The 20,070-nt window shown below is 48.5% G+C and overlaps 1 protein-coding gene across 1 annotated transcript in view; it reads left to right on the top strand.

The window, feature by feature from the left end:
• Window positions 1-13,814, top strand: part of BRPF3 (bromodomain and PHD finger containing, 3) — a 23,428-nt gene extending 9,614 nt beyond the window's left edge. The window contains exons 8-12 of the mRNA XM_009334745.1: window positions 1,854-1,947; window positions 4,394-4,491; window positions 6,476-6,573; window positions 8,597-8,751; window positions 11,482-13,814. Coding sequence (XP_009333020.1) covers window positions 1,854-1,947; window positions 4,394-4,491; window positions 6,476-6,573; window positions 8,597-8,751; window positions 11,482-11,665 — 629 coding nt within the window. The 3' untranslated portion in view covers window positions 11,666-13,814. The remainder of the gene's footprint in view (window positions 1-1,853; window positions 1,948-4,393; window positions 4,492-6,475; window positions 6,574-8,596; window positions 8,752-11,481) is intronic.
• The last annotated feature ends 6,256 nt before the right edge of the window (window positions 13,815-20,070 follow it).

Here is a 20,070-nt window from a genome sequence, read left to right as displayed (position 1 = left end):
TCGTGGAAGGGTTTGCGTTGCCTCGGTCACTCTTAGGAGTGAGAGTTTCCTGCTGCAGAAATGGTGCATTTGGTTGGAAGCGTGCAGTGGACTGGTACCACAGCACCCATGGAAGATGAGATGTTAAACATTACTTTTACATCAGCTGTACCCTCAGTTCTGGGGTTTAAATAAAATTAGTGGGAATACTGAGCAGGTTCCTTTTCAAGTTAGATCTGCAAATGAGAATAAGCAGCTGAGATGAAATTTGGAAAGAGACAAAGTGAAAAAGGAACATCTGAGTGACAGCAATGTGATTTCTTTTTAATTCTGTGTTAACAGCCATCGTGGGACGGTTCCCATCTGTAAGGCTTGACTTAGCCCATACCTCAAATGTTACCTTAAAGTTATTTGGCTGTCAGAAGATTGCTAGCAGATCGAGAGTGGGAGGAAAGCAATTGAATGTGAGGACTGACTTACCAGGACAGGTTAAAGGAAACACAAATGGCTTCTCCAAAGGTTTGAGGGACTCACCGTCATCATCTGCCAGTAATTAAAGCAGAGAGGAGTTGTCCGCAATTGATACAGGTCAGAATGAGAGGCTGAAATTAAAAAAGGGAAAATAAAGGCAGGGTGCTGGAAAATCACTGATAACTGGGCAGTGACATTTTTCCTCTGCTGAAGCAGCACTGCTGGCTTTTTCCTATGAGTTGCAGCACTGCTTTTGTGATTCAACTCCTTCCACTGTTTCAAGCACAATTGATTTCTCCTAACTGGAGGGAGTGTCTGGTGTGTCGAATCTGTTACCGCAGGAGCAGGTCAGCGTGATCGGGATTGTCAGAACAAGGTGTTTCCCAGAAATGTGCTCCTTGTGGCCATTCCATATTTATAGCTGGAAAAACAATAGTGGCCTTGGCATGAATTTGCCCTTTGTATGGCTGGCGGGCTTTTGATGAGCCTACGGGGAACCTGGGGGAGATGGGTCCCTGGACTGGGGAAGGCCGTGGTCATCTGGCTTCTTGTGCCTGCTCTGGGCTTGGGGATGCTCTCAGGGGTCATTCCCTGTCCACCCCTGCCTGTCCCTGGTTGTGGGATCTTGTCTAAGCTCGGAGGTGATCCCGGCTCTCTGTGTAGGTATCCCTCTGGGGCACAGAGCGGGAAACCTGGCAGTGAAGGGAAGATTTCCAGCGCTGTCAACGTCTGGGGCAAAGAAGTGAAATATTCCACTTCGCGGCTACAGTGACATTTGCACTGCCGGAGAGGAAGGTGGCGGGGAGCCGCCTTCTACCCAGGGGGAATTTGCTTCCTCAGTGCCTGCTCTGTCCACTGGAAAATTTCATTTCCAGAAATTGAAGCAATGAGTTTCCTAGAGCAGTTTTCTCCCAGCAAGGAACCTGTAACTGAATAAGCTATGATTTTATATGCCTGCTCCCATGGGCAGGGACCAGCCCGGCAGCCAGGCCCGGGGTGAGGCAGGGAGAAGTCCGTGGCAGTCAGCGTGAAACCTCCGTGTCTTTTCCAAATGACACTTGAAGTCAGATGAGCAGGTGGTTCATTTCCTGGCCTCTGGCCTTGCCCAGCGAGCTGGGTGCCACGTGGAGCTCTCCTGTGCCATCCCCGGGGACTTCTCCAGCACTCACTTCTTCAGAGACAGACTAATTTTTCATGTGTCGGGGGTAGAAATACCTTTTATTAGTCACGTTTTGGTTGCAGCTGAGTCTGGGGAACTCGGGGCAGAATTTCCCTCTCTGGTTGAAGTATTCAGCATCTTTGTGGCTGGCAGTCGTGGGACAGTGACCCTACCTGAGTCTTGGTAGCATCTCTGTGTCTTGCTGCTGCTTCTTTGGCCTGATTCCCATTTGTCTCCTCGGCAGGAGTGACTAACGGCTTTGCAAAGCACGCAGAAAGCGGCTCTGACTCCGAGTGCAGCTCTGGCCTGGGCGGTGGACTGGTGTTTGAAGCCTGCAGGTTAGTGCCCCGTGCGAAGCTGTTCCCCAGAAAACCTGGTCTCTGGATTAATCTGCCTGGTTTTATCGTTCGCCTTCTTTGTTTAAAACCCAGCCCAAACTGTTACTTATTTTGTGTGTTGACCCTAAAGAGAAAAAGCTTCTTAGGTTCCATCCCGTCCTCTTAAGCTATAGGTCCCAAAAGCAGTGCTTGATTTTTCAAGCAAATGGGTATCTGTTACGCTTCTGTTTCTCAATGCATACACATCCCCTCTGCTGATACGTACCTTCTTGCAGTTCTTGAGAGCCAAAGCTAGAAAAACCTTGAACTCAAATGTCTAGTTCAGCACTGCAGGTGAAGCTGAACTTCTACCACCTACTGAATTGCTGCTTCCTTCCTCTCAGAGGTTTAAAGCAGAACTAGGCACTTCAGACAGGACTGAACAGACTTAAAGCAAATATCTGTCATCTTTTGGTCAGGTGCAGTAGGCATTCATGGGTACCGTATCCATTTTCTGGTCTTATCTACCTATCCGGCCCTCCTAACACTCACCCAAGTCATTTCACAGCCTTTTCGCTGCACAGTAAAACCCGTATTATGCCAGAATCATGTTTGTGTGAGTTGTGAGTGGCGGGCTGAGAACATTTGACCTTGATGGCTAAGATCGTCCAGGACAGGCAGAAGCAAGACTTTCTTAGTTGATATTCTTAGTAATAATTTCAGTGCCTTGAACATGTCATAGCCCTCTGCTTGTCTTTGATGACCCTGAGGTTGATGACCCATCACTAGAGAAATACGTTCAGACATTTTATGCTTCCTCCCACTGCATGTGCTCAGTTAGTCCTGTAAGACCTCAAGTTTGCAATGTCAGTTGGGCACTTAAAATCATAAAACTCCCCATGCACACCCGTTTTCAGGACTGAGGCTACGGTTTAGAACTAATAGCTGTGTAACAAATTATTCTGCAGCAGGGTTGAATCCCAGGAGCATTTTTTAAATGAAAACTTCGCTCTGCTATGCAGAGTGATCCTAAATGTTAGCTGTCAAAAGGGGCATATAGTTTTGCAGTTGTAGCTAAGGTTTGATTAGTGTTTCCATTATAAATCCGGTTGCAAAGGCTTTTGTGCCCATGACAAGGGGCAAGGCCCTGGGTTTGGAGGAGCAATTTTGGTGTGAGGGCTTTTCCCTGCAGCAGAGTGATCCCACCTCAACAAGTCAGGCGCGGGGCAGCCCGAGGGAAGCACGTGGCACCCCAGTAAATTATCTCTCTTAGCACATGCTGAGCCCCTTGGAGGCATAGGACCTTCAGCTCTTCTCTGAGATGGGACGCCCACCCACCTCTTCATCTCTTCCCTCTTCTCTGGGCTCTGTGCCCAGATCCTCAGCTCAGTCGTTGCCTCTTCTGTAAGCTGGATAGTACCATGACCCCCGTGCAGATCTCAAGAAGCTATTGCAATAAACTATCATGAGGTGAAGAGACGCATCCAAGGGAACAAAAAGGAGAGACCTGGATTTGTGCATAGTTGTAGTGTCATTTAAATGAGGGCCCTTGAGTCATGCAGCCTTCATGGGGTGAGGATGCTGTCAGAACAGGACCAGGAGCCAGAAACTCCCATTCAAACCATGTCTTGGCCTTATGCCCCCACTGTATTTGCCTCCATTTCCCCATCTGTAAGTGAGGGAGACAAATCTGAATTCACAGGGGAGCGTGGGGGCTTGTTAGTTGGTGTTTCTATAGTACTTTGAAGATGAAAAGTGCAATGTAAGTGCTTACTACAATAATTGCAAGCAATTCACATAGCAAAAATTACATTAGAGCTATGTGACACCCACAAAACAAGGAATTAAAAACAAGCTGATGTCTCACGGATAACTTGTACAATTATTCTATTTAGGAACAGCTCTGTTTACTGCTTTTTCTCCAGTCTTTCTTTTTGAGCACCAAATTAACTCATAATGGATTGCTTATTAGAAAATTGTAAAAGAAAAAAAAGAATTACAGTAAGTGAAAAAATATGATTGCTTGAGGTGGAGATAGTCCAGTTTCTGAAATGTTTGTAGTAATGAGGTGAAAGGACGTTCAGGACACGGGCTGATAGAGTCCAACTGCATATATATTGGAGTCGTGTTGGAGGGCTGCTCTATCGTCTCTGAAGTCTATACACAGCTGGGTGAGCTCATGCAAGCTCCAAGCCTCGCATCACTGCATCAGCTCTCCAGTTTGCTGGGTTTCTTCCTCAGGTTCATAGCTTGGCCCCTTTCATTGCTCATGGCAAAGCTGGGATGATGTCCAGTGTACTTGCACCAGAAGAGATGTATTGATGACATCTTGTTGAAGTATTCAGTGTTCTTTTCATGTCAATGATGCGCCAGTACAGTAATTTTCCAGTATTTTAAGCAGAGCTGGGGAATCCATTTACTTGGTTTTGTTTCCAAGGGTAATCTGTTTTCTGTATCTTTCGAACAGTGGTTTGATGCCTCCCAAGCGAAGCCGAGGGAAGCCAGCTCTTTCTCGGGTGCCCTTCTTAGAAGGTGTGAATGGAGACTCCGATTACAGCAGCTCAGGTGAGAACGGCTGCACAGTCGCCCCGCTTTGGGGAACACCCTGCTCCGGTCCCACCGCACCGTAGGGCTGACATCCATCTGAACCAGGGGGAGCAGGTCTCAATGCACGCCGGGAACCAGTCCTGCATGAACTATCCAGATTATAAAATCAGACTGCTGACCTGCCTGTGCATTATCATCTGCTTTGTAACAAATTTAGGTTATTGCATAAAAGGTTTTCCTGCTTTCACTTTTACTCATTGCCTGTGCCCTGTGTTCTCCTCAGATGGGTGCTTTCAGTAGGTCTGGTGTGTGTAATGTCCCTGGCCCTGTCTTCCCCTGTTTTGGGACTAGTTCTCTTTAATGACACTGCAATACAAACAGTAAATCATAATTATAAGAAGGGTCTCTCCAGAGATGACTTCTTAGCTGTTCCCTCTTGCATTGCTATCATCGCTTTCAAGGTCTTTGTAACAAAGTCACTTTGTCAGACTGTGCTATACATCAGTAAAATTAAGTCACGCTCCTCTAATACTACCCAAGGCACTAAAACGATCTTGCAGCACTCACACGACCAGATTCTTGTCTTTCTTACGGTGTGTCAATGATAGAGTTATTGCAGGTCTATGCTGAAATCAGAATTCAGCTTTGACTCCCTGGTACGCCTGTGCCCTTCTGTACAGCTCCCATGCGCTGGCTCCTGTCTCCCTGGGAACCGTTATTATCCTGGACCCCACGCGCTCAGCAATCTGCTTTGGAGATAAGCTTACAGAGCGGAGCTGACACTGGGAGAACTAGAATCAGTGGGACAATTCTGTGTTTTAGAACATCGTTTCATTAATGGAAGAATACATTTGGAATGTAATAGTGGAGAAGCACATCAGATCCGTCTTGGCAGGGTGCTCATTTGGGTTGTATTCAGCCTTTTCTAGATTCAGTTTGACTTCTGGTAAAGCCAGTGTATTGACCATTCCCCCACCAGAGCAAGCACTACTTGCTGTAAAATTCACATTAATGAAGATTACTCCTTTTCCAGGACCAGGAGCTAGCAGATTAGTTATTCATGTCTTGAATGGATCTTTTGCAATACTTCTGACTTAAGTTTGAAAAAATTGATGGCTAATAGACTTCTGTCAACTAGAACCAGGCATTTCCTGCAGAGATCAAATAGCCCCAAAGCATGTGGTGTCAGAATAGTCTAGATATTTGTGTTTAGGAGGAGTAAAAAGGATCTCTCTGAACAGTGGTCCAAATTAATCTCAGTTACAGCTTCATCAGTTCCACTGAGGATGGATTTGGCTTGGTGGAGCCTAATGGACCAAATTCCTCTCTTGTATACCCATTTGATTTCAGTGATACAGCAGCTATTCACTCCAGAACTGAATTTGATTAATATTTCCATATTGAAGAGTTCATCTGAAGCTACATGCATGCATAGACTTAGGCCCATGATTTAGGAGACTGTGGCTTTATCTTAAAGCGGAACATGACTGTACCGACAGAGCATAAAGAAGGCTGGACATTCACCGTGGCCAGGCTGGATCTCACTGCACATTAAATTTTATCATAAACTTACTGCGGATGAGATGTGTGTCTTACCACCTCTGGTTTGGATACCCAATGCATATAGGTACAAACAATAAGTGGCTTTCCATTTTGCTCTAGATCTTGATTAAGAGAAATGGTTTGGAATTATGCGTATGTGCACGCAGTAATGATTAAATGTATGCTCTTGTGTGACAAATAGCTGGACCATAGGTTTGTTATGGAAAAAAGGTGACATTCCAGCTTTCTGCTTGCTGCAGAAGCAAATAGGTTAAAAAATTAAAACAGAAATACTGTCAGTATGTTTTAAGTACAACAGTAGTTCATCTGTTTTAGCTGATTGCTACTGAGACGATGCAGACCGTCATGCCTGGGTTAGATGGCGATGTGGTTTCTTGTCTTATCATAACCCCCTTGCTAGTAATCGCCCTCCTAAGCCATGTCTCCTTCTGTCCCTTAGGCAGGACCCTCCTGATGTCCTTTGAGAGTCAGGCTGAGCTGGAGCCCTTGGAGCTTGTGTGGGCCAAGTGCCGTGGCTATCCCTCCTACCCTGCCTTGGTAAGTACCCTGTTGCTCTCTCGCAGCCTGTACCGGCAGCGCAGGTCGCCCAGAACACAGTGCTAGTGTGCAGTGTAACCAGACAGAAAAGGAAAACTTCCCAAAACCATGCAATATGTGCTTTTTTTTTTCTTTCCCCTTTGCACAGTTAATCTTCCCTGTGCTCATTGTTTCAGAGCATTGCAGAGGATTCATAAAACATTGGTCTCTCGGTGCCAGGGATAGGAGGAGATCTTTCCTCTCCTCTCCTGTTCACTCTGCAGGTATGGGGAAAGTAATCAGTACTGTTGGCATGAAGAAGACCTAAATTTTGTAAAGGCAGGCAGCAGGTTCCGCTGGTGTCTAACTGCCCACACATTTTCCTATATAGTGAGATATAGTGAGTACAACTCCATATGTAGGTGCCCAACTGGCCTTGTGATGTATATATCCTCTTCATTAACCATATGTTTAATTTAAATGTGAGAATATATGCATGTGTTTGCACCTAGTCCTTTGAATGATATTTCCTTAATATTTATCCATCTTTGGATATTTGACTATTAATGTGAAATCCATAAACCTGGCTTCAGTGAGCACCATACTCAGTTCCAAAGCAAGACATGACATGCAGCTATTGCTAGGAAGTGCCAGTACCACTGCAGGCTTTTAAGTGCTTGTTAAGTTATCAACAGAGATTGCTGAAGTAAGTATGTAAGTAAGAACATGAGATAGGCTGGCTATGTTTTGTTGTTTCTGCTACTTTTAAATATATCCCTTGAGACATGGCTCTTCCTGCCATCTCTGCTCCGTGTAATTTCTGCATGGCTGCAGCCATCCCCTTGAGTACCTTTACAGTTGGGATCGCTAAGACAGACAGCGCTTGTGACTGCTGAGAAATTGTAGGGGGTGAAAGCAAGTGTAGTCATCACGGAAATTACACAGGTCTCTACATCCAAGCAGCAGAGCTGTGAAACCATCCGTAAGCTGACACAGCATGTATGCCTGGCTGTGGCTGAGCACAGTTCTGATGCCGTCAAAAAGGGCAGATTCTGCTAAAAGAGCGACCCTCATCCATGCTCTCGCTCTGAGTGGGAGCCCAGAGGAGAGAACAGCTACGGAGCTGCTAGCAAGGTTGGCCAGCCAGAGCATTTTTAGATATTCATGTGGCTACAGCCAAAGTTAAACTGTGCTTTAGCGTGGCTTTAAACACTGAGATTGCTACCAAAATGCCTTTTTTGGGGGCAATCTGTTGTGGTGGAAAAGTGTCTTAATAAATTCCTACAGCTGGCCGGTGTCAAAGCCAAGCTGCTTTTTCAAGCCCTTGGGAGCCAAGATCAGGAGGCAAAGAAGACTAGACCGAGTATTGCATCCACCCTTTGCTGTTTCGTTCTCCTCCTGTGATCACGTAGCACAAATGTTGGACACTGACATTTCTGCTTTATATGGGGAGGATCGATGCATCTGTTGTTACTTCCCTCCAAAATGACCTTAGTCTGTGTTTCTCTAGCCTGATAAAGCTGGCACTGCCCGTTGACTCTGTCCCAATATTGGGCCTGATTCTGATCTAATAGCAGCATAAATCTGAGCAATGCTGCTGAGGTCAACTGAATTGCACCAGAATGGAGCTGTTGTGAAATCGCATCAGTCCTGCTGAGTACAGCAATGGTGTTATGTTCGTTGTACAAGTTAGGAGTGAGGGAAGGAAATCTTTTGCTGAACACAACAATACTGAGTTTGTACTAAATTACCAATTAGTGTAAATGCATCTACATCCACACAGAACCACGTCCTTATGTCCTTTCCCTTTTTTAAGATTGGGTGCTTGGCCTTTGGACTGACTGGCTTCCACAGGGGAAGCCTTGAGGACAGGAAAATTCTTTAAAAATTGCCGCTGAGACAGAGCAAGCAATTTTGCTTACCCATCCTAAGTAGATTTTAATTGTCTAGCCTGGATAGACTGAAAGAACAGAAAGAAAAAAAATGCATTCTCTGCAGTACTTGAAGGGTTTTGTGCTTAAATATCCTTTCCCTGTGTCACTAGATAATCGATCCCAAGATGCCACGCGAGGGTTTGCTCCACAATGGAGTCCCCATCCCAGTCCCACCCATGGATGTGTTGAAGTTGGGGGAGCAGAGGCAGACAGAGGCAGGAGAAAAGCTCTTCCTTGTCCTTTTCTTTGACAACAAGAGAACCTGGTGAGTGTGTGCAGACAGGCGGGGGCCTGTGGTGAGTGCTATGGCAGAGAGGGAAGATTTAACATTATCTTTGGTATACGGGAGCATACAGGGATTATGATGATGATGATGATACATGTAAATTGGAGAATTTAAATATGCAGCAGTCAAGAAGAGTCTAAATGAGGACGCCAGCCTGCTTTTCCCTGGCCCAAGAGCATGCCATCTGACTGCTCCACTTCCACGGTGAACAGCCCAGCATCCTTCACCCAGGGGTAACATCACCACAAAAATACCGAGGCACATGAAGAGCCAATTTAGTACTCAAAATCTGCAGCAAACTAGAGAGAGCATTTGACTTTAAAACACCAGCAGACTGAGCAGTCACTTCCACTGCTGCGCAAAAGATTTGCCTAAAATCTCCAGGGTAACATTTTCAAAATGCTGGGTTTATTCCATATTTAGACTTGCCTGATTTTTCAGAGGTGCCGAGAACCTGCAGTTTTCAAATCAAGATATTTGTTTAAGATTGAAAATGTAGGTGTAAGCACCTGGTTCAGGGCAAGTGAAATATCTCAAGGCCTTTTACTGTTCTGTCTCAGACAGACTGAATCTGTGGATTTTAGTATAGTGGCTGACCGTGCTCACATGGTAACAATAACCCAGCCAGATATAATGAGCCACAAACCAGTGAAGTGCCTTAAAAATAAGCAATAAGGCTTTGAAATCCATGTATGAAACAATGGGAAACTTGTAAAATTGGAGCATTATGCTGGAAGAGGTGAGTCCCTGCAATGAGGCAGGCACCCGCACGCTGAACCCGCTGGATTATTTAACCAGTAAATGCCACATGGGAACATGAACCATGAACCAAGCAAATAAATTGTCACACAGGAGGCAATACCTGTGTGCAGCTGGGATCACAGATCCAGAGAGTTTATACTGCGGACAAAGCGGACGCTGGGCCGTTGGGGTGCACGTGGGAACGGAGGAGAGAATGGGCTTACCTCTTCTTCTGCTGCCTCTGTAAAATAAGATAACAAGAGTTTAAAAAGGAGCCTCGTGGTACTTTGAGGGCCCTTCTCCTCCTTAGTCTCCTGGGGAAGGTCTTTGCTGGCGTCCCTGGAAGAGCAGGGAACTGCAAGATCAGGGAATGGCAAGGGGCTGGAGGAAGGAGGTGAACGTTGCCCGGAGGCTGTGTCGTGGCTGGAGGGAAGGTGCATCATGGTGAGAGAGCAGAGCCAAACACACAGCGAGGTAAAGCAGCAAGGGGGAGTGTTTCCCCCTACATTTTGAGGCTGCTGCAGTGTTTTATGCAGTTTAAAGAGATGGAGGCAAGGTGCAACACAGGCAAAGGAAAAGCATGTGCTGTTTTCTTGGGAAGCTGAGAAGGAGGCCACATTTGCATCGCTTGATGAGTATGTTTGTGTACTCTGGAGAAAAGAGGTGCCAAGAGACACAGTCCCAAGGGTTTTTATTAGTACACTGCATTGTTTCACTGTCCCTGAGTACCAGAACCACTTGATACAGGGCATGTTCTTCAAAGAGGTACTGATGATTTTTAGCTGAAAATCAATGGCTTCCTGTTGCTGTAGTCATCAGTTTTGAAAAATCTAAATCCAAACTTATCATTGAAACTACCTTCCCAATAAAAACAGCATTTCCTTGGCTTTGCCCTGCTCTTGTTGAAGACAAGCTCTGGTGGATGTTTACACTTTTATTTGACCACTTAGGTCCTTGTTTGCAATTTGTGGGAAGCTAGGGTGCCTCAGGAAAGTCCTAAAAACCCCTTAGTGCCAGATCCAAATTCTGCTGACTTCAGTGATGCTGCAGAAGGGTCACAAAGGCTGAAATTGGCCCCTCATCTTTGTGGTGAAGATAAGCTGGGCTGCCCTGGGTCGTCCGTGTTGGCTGGCTGGGAGATATGTTGAACTGTGCTAACAGTGGCTGAGGTTTAACTCCTAGGGGCTGGACTCCGTTAGGAAGGATGACATGATTCTGAGTGTGCTAATTAACCTGGGCTAATGACTGCACAATAAGAACTTGCTGTAGAAAAGGCACTTGCACTTTAAGTCACCAGTTGGTGGGGGTCAGCTTGTGCTTGGAGTGTGTCTACTGGAAGCTGCCTGTTCCTGGATGATACCAGATAGTTGTAGTCACCCAAACCCTGATGCTTACAGCCTCTTGGAACAAGGCAGAGCTTTCTCAGGGGTAAAAACTTACTTTCCACCATGGAAGTCCCTGTATTTGCTGCTCTGTGGAACACAGGAGTTTCCAAGTTTCCCCTGGAGCTCCAAGGAGCATTGAAAGCCTTGAGTAAGGACTCCAAGGAGAGATAAAACTGTGCTCGTGCAGGAAGGCATTTTGGCTACAGGTGGTTCTTCTGTGTCAAATGCAGGCATTTAGACATTTGTAGCATCATTGTGGAGTGTTAATTATAAACAAATAGATCACATGAACGTAGCTGCTTCTGGGGAGGAGATGACAACTAGTGAGTAATCACTGCTGAGACATGTGGGGAATGCTTGAGGAGCTGGAGTACTTGGCCGTGTCTTGGAAACTCTTGGGACAAAGTCCTTGGCCTGTTGCAGCAGGTATGAGAGCCAGGCACATTGGAGCAGTCAGCCTCCTGCAGAGAGCTCAGGCGCAGCGTTGCAAGGGCAAGAGGCCTCCAGGTGTTTGCTCTTCTTTCCCTGTTTCCCCTCTCGATGCCCTCGGTGACGGGGCTTTGCGCTCTCCTTTCTATTGCAGGCAGTGGCTTCCACGTGACAAAGTCTATCCCCTCGGCGTGGACGACACAGTGGACAAGTTAAAGATGATGGAAGGACGGAAAACCAGCATCCGCAAGTCTGTGCAGGTGGCATACGACCGAGCCATGATTCACATGAGCCGTGTGCGGGGAGATCATCCCTTCCTTACGTCCAACTATCTGTAAGGGGTCGGGGTGGCCAGTCCTTCTTTTCCTCCAGACCCCGTGCTCGCTGCGTCGGCAGAGCGGACCGTCTCGTGCACTGACTGGCCGGGGGATGCTGTTCCCAGCAGCTGTCAGCACTCCTCCAAGTACCCTGAAATGTGCCAAAAAGCCTGTCCAGCTTCTTTCTGAATGTGTCTCGCTGAAGAGCTGGCAGGAGATGAAACGTATAGTCTACAGGGCCAGGAGTAAGGTAGTTAGGAAAAGCTGCCAGGTGACGGGAGCCAAGGTGAGCTGATGCAGTGAGCAGAGCGCAGCACTCGGATGTTCGGACCTCATGCACCCTCCCTCGCCCCTGCCTCCCCCGTGCCGCCGGGGTTTTTAAGTCGTCAGCCAGCCCCGAGTAATTCCCGGGAACCCGTCACCACTGTAACTGAACCAGGATCCTTTACCGAAATCCCAACTGGACTTTCTTGTGCCAAATTTATCCTAACCATCATTGGCCTTTTTATTTTTTTAAATGACACTGATTGTCCCATCACGTTAAAAAAAAAAAAAAAATCGTAGCTGGGAGTTCGCGTTACGATTTTCCTGCCTACGTACATAGTGCTTTCATGTTAGATTTCTCTCATGGCATTTAGAAAAGCTTGAGATATTTTGGTAACCTTCCCCTCTGCTGCACACACTTACATGCACAGATGCACAGAGCTTTAAATACGAAAAGCAAATTACCTGTTTTTTGTGTGTGTGTGTGTATGTCCTAGAAATTTATTTGGTAGTTTCACATTTAAATTCTGATTTCTGTGACTGTGCTTGTTCCAGTAACATTTCATATCATGGTTTAGTACAGTACTGAGTCTAAGCAAAGATAACTTCCTTTTTTTGAGAAGCAAAACTAATTTTGGAGGTGTCTAGGAGCTGGAGCAGCTTTGCAGGCACTGAGGTTGATCAGGGTTGGAGGGAGATACATCTTTTGTGTTGGTTTATGCACATTTGGTGTAAGGCTCCTCTTCCTTTCTTCCCTTTTTTTCTGTCTCTCTAATGTTTTCCTCTGGCTCGGTTTGGGTTGAAACCAAGCACTAACTAGAGCACACGACCATTTTGCCTTTTCGCCTTCTCCCACACACGCATATCCTTTCCCGGGTGTGTGGGTCTCCAGCGCTGTCATCCATGAAAACCCAAGTAAACCCAGCTCTGCAGACAATCCCTGGTTTTTTGGGTTTGCATTGCAAAAACAGGGGCAACTGATGTTTGGAAACTTGATGACAAAACCTTTTCTATTAGCCAAGGACTTTATGATTTCTCTGATCTCTTCTGTTGTGTATCCCTTTTTGCTTTCCCATTTTAAGAACCAAAGGTGCAGGGCAAGATTGTAGATTGAATATCATCATTTCACTTTTTAACTCAATATTTTTTTATTATTTTAACTTTTTCATACTGAAGAGAATGTGGGGTCAAAATAAAAATAATTAATAATAATAATAATAATGAATAGTGGGGAGTAATCACTGCCATTTCTACTTGGTCTACTTTTTTAAAATACCACTTCTTATACATTGGGACATGGAACCACACTTTAAGGAAGATTCCTGTAACATATGGAGATGGGGCATAGGATTTTGTAAAAATAATAATAATAATAATAATAATGCCTATGGAGTGTGGCTAGGGAAGGATGTTGTGTATATAGTTGTAAGATACTGTTCTAAATTATTTAGACCTATTGTCACCATTCTTGAAGTCCTCAGTTGTGTTGCTGGGTCTTTTATATGCACACAGTGTAATTTATTTAAAGGAACATACACTTTTCCAGGTGGTAGCTCAGCTGTGGACTTGTGACCTGTGTATATGTTTTAAGATCTTGGGATTTGGGGTTTTTGGGTTTGGTTTGGTTTTGTTTTGTTTTTAAATGACATTTTAGAATTTGAATTGGCTAATATCCTGCTGTTGCTACGGGACCTAAACGTTACTGTCAGTCTGCTGTAAAGCACAGATCGCTCTATTTATTGTAGAAAGTGAGTTTATTTGCTTTCTAGAATTGTTTATATCAGATGGTATAAGAGAGGTAATAAGAAAATCTATGCTTGTAAAGAAAAAAAAAAAAGGCTAATTTTACCTACTATAATCTGACTGTCTGAGACTATATTTTCTCTCTGAGAAATAAATGTTCTAATGTATAAAAAAAAGTAAGAGTCCTTCCTTGCTAGTGTGGTCCTGAGGTCCAGGACATCACTTACCGTGATGGTGTTTATTCGTCCCAGTCGTCCCAGATGCGGGCGTAAAGCGGTTGCAGAGAGCAGTGTTAGGGAAGGGACGTGCGGAGGAATTCCTTGTGCTGCCTTGAACATCTCCCGGAGGTGAGTTTGCTCCCTGTGCAACGGGTAACAGGGTTGGGTGCTGCAGGATGGGATCCCACCTGGCGCCGTGCACGGCAGCCCTCTGGCCAGGGGGTGGCTGAGAGCCCCAGAGGGATGGGAATTGGGAATTCGGGGCTTGAATCCCATCTAGTGATGCTCGTGGTGGGCCGGGGGCTCCTGCGATGCCGGGCCAAGGGCAGTGGGATTTGCCAGCAGATGGAGACAGGAGCCGAGCCGTGTGGATGCAGCAGGGCCAGACTCTGCAGCCGGGCTGGTCCCTGGCTCCTGGCTGGGGAGGGTTTCTCATAGCAGGGCTCTTGCGTTGTCTCTTCCCTAAGATGCATTTCCCTCCCTGCACAGGTTCGCGTTGCCGCAAGCGGTGGTGCACCGTCGGGACCCCTTTGCTGTCCGGCCCCTCTCTGCAGACCCCAGGATTCGCTGGAGGCTGCTGCTCTCCGAGGATGCAGGTATCGTTCCCGTTTGCCACGAGCATGAAGCCCTTCTGGAGCCAGAGGCACAGACCCACCGCCGTGATGCAAAACCCTGCAGGAGCCAGGGGACACTTTTCCCTTCCTTTCTCCCACCCCCTTGTCAGCCTGCGTGCCCCAAATTCTGCAGGGGAGAGATACAGTCACCTGCTTCGAGGCCTCATCCTGGCTCTCGCCTCCTTGCCCAGCCTCTCTGCCTGCCTTGCCGGCACGTCCTCTGCCTCCTGGGCTCAGACAATTGTCAGCCTGATCCATGAAAAGCCCCCGTTTCTGATAATCTCCCGTCCCCAGTGGCCACCGCGCTATCATGGTCTCTGACCCTCATCTCCAGCTGATACTGAAATACCGAGTAGTTAAATTCCTGTTTGCTCCCTGATAGGTTTGTCCTTTCAGATGCTTCTGCCTTTAATTTGAACGCGAGGCTGCCACGGGTCTCTCCAGCACCGGTTTGCAAAGCTGGGTTTGTCTTGCCTGGATCCAGCCCCGGCAGCAGCATCTGCGGGAGCTGCTGAGATCCGCTGTCCCTCCGGACCTGGTGCAACAGCATCTCCCGGGGCTGCCACCGACGGGACCTTTGCCTGAAACCAGTAATTAATTTGCAGCTTTGCAAGCAAAACTTTCTAGCGGAGAAGTTTAATTTCCCCTTGATTACGTGGTGTGTGTTGCTTGGTGTCGTCAGTGCTTCAGGTGCAGCCACCAGCCTTGCCCCATCCGTTTCTCTCTGTTTCTTTTCGGAGTCGCAAAAAACGAAGAAACAAAGTCAATGAAAACAAGAAGATCCCCTGGCTCGGCACGCTGGCAGGGTAAGGACACGGCTCTTTATCCGGTGTTGGGGTGATGCTGAAGGCTGGCAGATTTTGATCAAGGGGAGGGGAAGTTCGCTGGATTTCTGCAACCATTCCGAATTTTCTGAATTTTGTTTTTCTGTCGAGGCGCCGGGTGCAGGGATGGCAAATAATGGCCAAGAACGAGTCACGTCCCAGACCCAGAGCAGGGTCTTGTTTGTGGACGTGCCCTTCAAAAAAACCTCCCGCAGGAGACCGAAATGCAAGAGCAGGGTGGACCGTGCCCCTCCGGCCGCTGCAGTGCTGGCTCGGGGGGGGCGGGGGGCGGGGTGCAGGGGGCGGGGAGTGGGGTGCAGGGGCCGTGCCCAGCCCTGGGCAGCCACAGGTAGGTGCTCACACACGTGCATTTATTTGTGGGACGGGTCTCCTTAGGGCAAGTGCTGCTTCCACACCCACAGAGGATGAGTTTTTTCCGATCACGTGTACTGACTACACACCCACAGCCATAGGTACATCCAGGGGACAGCTCTCCCTGTGTGCTAATTATAATTGTCTGTAAGTATAATTAGCACTTTCGATATAGACATAGCATATATATGCAATGCAAATATGCTCCAGGAGAAAACGGGGGCAGTTTTCTCCTCTGTGTGTGACTCAGCCAGACCCTCGGGGGGTCCAAGTCCCCTTTGGTGAGGACAGGGGAGTTTACACCGGGTGCTGTGCATGGGTTTGGCCTCGGGCTTTTCTGTGTGAGAAAAAGCGAAGGGAGGGAGGGAAGGAGCAGCGTGGAGCCAGCTCCTTGGAGGCAGATGGATAGCAGGTGACAAAACCTAATGGTGCCGCCGTGCTAAGGATTAATCCTCTCCTGCTCCAGCCTCCCAAAATAGCCCTGGCTCGCTGGTTTGTGCGTTGCAGGATGTGTCCGGGATCGGCAGCCCCTGGAGCTGGGGTCTCCACGCTGCCCCGCGTGAGGGCCACCGTGGTGGGGAGCGGGGGCTTGGGGCAGCGGTGGGGAGGAGAGGGAGGGTAACGGGGGGGTAATACATATTTAACATGTGCTTCAGTGCTCGGAGGGCTGGAGCTTGGGCAGCAGCCAGGAGGAAAGCCATGAACCAGGTATTTTTATTTTTCTTCCTTGCAGCAGCAGACATGAGCAGCCCGTGTCCTCGGAGCAAGCCAGGGCCGCTTTGCAGCTCAGGATGGGAGTCTGATCCTGGGAAGGACGGAGATGGGGAAGAAAGGCAGCCTGGATGGACAGGACGAGCAGATAAAGGTGAGGATGAGGAGGGAGGGGCAGGCGAGGGAGTCGGGGCTCTCCTTCCAGCGTGTGATTAGTTTTTCTTTAGTGTTCCTCAGCGTTTGATGGATGATGCTCCGCTGTGAAACGCGCTGTAATTACTCAGCGGGACAGCAGGGATTCATCAGCGGTGATCAATATTCACAGCATCCATCACGCCCGCGGGCAGCCCGACCCGCTGCGCACGCAGGGTCTGGCACAGACCCACGACCCGAAACGCCGTGTGTGTCCCCGCAGACCCCCAACCCCGGCCCAACCCTTGGGTGCCGTTTGGGGTGAAGGCGTGTAGACCCACAGCAGTCCGGGACCGTGCACAGGATTTGCAAGAAGCCGCTAATGATGGTGCAAATGTTTTTGGCACGCGTTGGCGTGTGCGCACTCGTGTACAGGTGCATAAAAAAAGGGAAACGTTAAAATTTCCAGCATTCTCCTCTTTCACGACCTGGATCCCTTTTTCTCCCAACACTTCACAGCTCCTCTCCGGAGCTTGCACCCAAGCCCAGGGCCTGGGAATGGGCATCTCTTGGCACCTCCCATGGGAAGAGCACCCTGCAACGGCCGCACCGTCAGCTCCCGGGCGGCATCGGGCGTGTGGGAAGTCGGCAAGGAGCCGGCTCCAAAATGCAGTTACTTGCTTTTCCCAAGTGTAGTTTTAGTGCCCTCGAGTCCGCAGTCCCTGATTGAGGGATGCACTGATGTAACGCTGGTGTTAAGCTGACACTGTCAAGTAATTGAAGTCCTGCATTTATTGTAGCCTGGTTTAGGAAAAGGGAAAAGGGATTTATTTTTCCTGAGCATGCCTGGAATTTTTATTCCCCCTTATTTATTTACTACATTCTGTGGAAATGGTTATAAGTAATTTTTATTTGTTTTCTTTTTTTAGCGTAGACGTTTTGCAGCGTTTGCAGATCAGGAGCACTTCAGGGCGTGCCAAGCGGGAGGTGAAGCTGACGGCAAACACGGAGCTCGGGCCTCGCTCCCTGCCGAGGGAAATGCAAAAGGAGCGCGTGGCCGGGCCGGGGAAGGGGCTTGTGAAAAATCTCCACAACCAGCAGGTGTTTTCCTTAAAGAAAAGCCCAGGTTCTGCTCCGATCAGAGCCTTTTTGATAATGGTAGTAACTGTACTACTGTTGGGCATCCTTGCTGCCAGTAGGGCGATGCCTAGGTGATGCCGGGGCGATGCCAGGGTGAATCCGCTGGGATGTGGCTGCTTCCCAGCAGGAAACCTCCCTTCGCCCACGGTCTTGACCCAGCAAGGAGAAGCCGAGGCTGTAAAAGGCTTGTTGGGATTCGGTGGGGCTTTCAGCGATGCACCAGAGTTACAGGAGTAACCAAACTGGGGGGATGGACAGACAGACGAAGGGAGGAAGGATGGACGGGCGGCGGTAGAAACCGATACCTCTCACAGCGCTCGCATGGACGGGGAAACTGGATTTTCTCTCCAGTTTATTGACTTCATTCTTGGCACCGTCCTGATCCCCTCCTCTCTTCCCACCTGTAGGCATTTTCTTAAAAGAATTCCTCCAGTAAAAAAAATATACAGAAAACGAGAAAAACCCCACCCAGCTCATTCTGAAAAGCGCAGTATTAAATTTTAAATCCTAATTTTCTGGCTTATCAGGTCCCTGGCTGGCTGGAGCAAACAACCAGCCCGTTGTACAAGACAACGAAAAGCAGCGCTTTAATAACAGAGCGGTGAGCGGCTGCCCTTCTCCCACGCCGCCATCCATCAGAGAGCGTTTTGTGGAAAAGAAGGAAAGGAACCAGAGTAAGACGTTGTCGATGGATCGATAGCGCTGGAAATAAATGATGGAGCTTTGCCTGGGGATTTATGGAGACCGTTGGCCAGAGACGTGCCCCGCGCTTGCTGGGGCGGGCGGCGATGCATCGTGGGACCAGTGCATGGCACATCTTTTGCCCTGGTTTTTATTTCGGCTGCGCCAGGTTTCCTGCCCGTCGGCCAGGTTTGATCAACCCTCCTTAGAGCAGAATTAATATCCCCTGCAGACGGTACGGGTTGCGTGGAGTCAGGCTCCACTTTGCAAGGCGATGGAGCCGCGCAGCCCCACAAGCTGCAGCGCTGTGACCCCGGTGCTAAGCCGCAGAGCCCTGCAGGCTGGGGAAACCCGGCTCACCGCACACCCCTGCGGCTAACGCGCACGCTGGGCATTTCCACGGGCACCGAGACCCCCCGGCGTCAGGGAAAAGCCGGGATGGCTGCGAACACCGCCAAGCTGTCCTGGGAGCTTTTGTGGGGATGCTGGTGAAGAATTTGTATTGTAGTTCATGTGTTTTAACTCTGCCTATTCACTTCAACACTGATCAGAAAAGAAATGAGATTGTCACGCTAATATATTTTAATTAGTCCATTAGCATTGCTAAATAAAATAAATTTTGTAGGCAGCCGCGCTTGCTGAAGCGTGAACTTTCATTTCTCATTCTTGGGGCTGCGCAAAATTATTTCTTCTGCCTTCCGAGGAAATTTTAAGCTGCTTCTTGTCGCAGGACCCGCTCCCTCTGCCGCGGGGGTCCCGGGAGGCGGCGCGCGGGCTGGGGATGCGGCACGGAGCGAGGGCGAAGGTTTGGGAAGAGGCTCTGTGGAGACCGGGTTAGGGGAGCCGGCAGGTAATTAATTGAGCGGGATGGATGGTGGGGTGATGGGGGGTAGGAAAAGGATATTTAGACCGGTGGGGATCAGCTGATTTAAAAGAAAGCCTTGTCTCTACCTCCAGGTGAATTTAAATTAAAGGGAACAGCGTGAGGAGCTGGAATATGAATCGAGGCAGACCTGTAAGTCTGATCCCAGCCGTCGGCTGCGGCCGAGGCTCCGGGGAGCCGGCGCGAGGGAGCACCAACCTGGCCCCAGGGCTGCAAAAAGCACAAGAAAGCACAGGTCTGTCCCGCGTGTGACTGCTCCGGGCACCCGTCCCGCCGCTCCTCTGGTGCTGCCCGGCTCTGGGCACCAGCCCGGGATGCTCCAGCCGTCCCCTCGCTGCCTTGCTGGCAGTCTTGCCGGAGCTGCTGCACTGCAATTTTAATGCCGTAGTGTTTTAAAGCAAAAATAAGCTCCCGATCACCATTCCTACCCTCTCCCCAAGGGCAGCTGCTTTGACGGGCCAAAAAAAATGATTTCCCAAGACCCTGCACCCTTGGCTGTCACCCGCTGTGGCATCCCCAGGGACTCGGGTGCTTCCCCCTGTTGCTGCAATCCGCCCTGACCCTCCGCTGTACAATGCCTTGTGCTGTAATTTGGAGAGTTATTTTGGGGACTGAAAAAAGAAGAAAAAAATTAGCTAAGTCTTACTGTCAGTGTTTCAAACCTTTATACACCTTAATTTGGAGTCCTATAACTAGGAAGATTTTACAGTGCATGATGTTCCCTGGCTCAGGGAGAGCTGCAGATGTAAGTGAAGGTATTAAAAGGGGAGTTTTTCACTTTTTTTTTTTTTTCTATGATTTCCACCTGTTGCAAGGAACCGGGGAGAAGGAGGATTTGGCAACA

This window comes from Pygoscelis adeliae, unplaced genomic scaffold (genome assembly GCF_000699105.1).
Source record: "Pygoscelis adeliae isolate BGI_AS28 unplaced genomic scaffold, ASM69910v1 Scaffold482, whole genome shotgun sequence".
In the NCBI taxonomy this organism is placed as follows: Eukaryota; Metazoa; Chordata; class Aves; order Sphenisciformes; family Spheniscidae; genus Pygoscelis; species Pygoscelis adeliae.
Note: the sequence above shows the minus strand (reverse complement) of the source record. Positions and strands in the feature narration are given on the sequence as shown.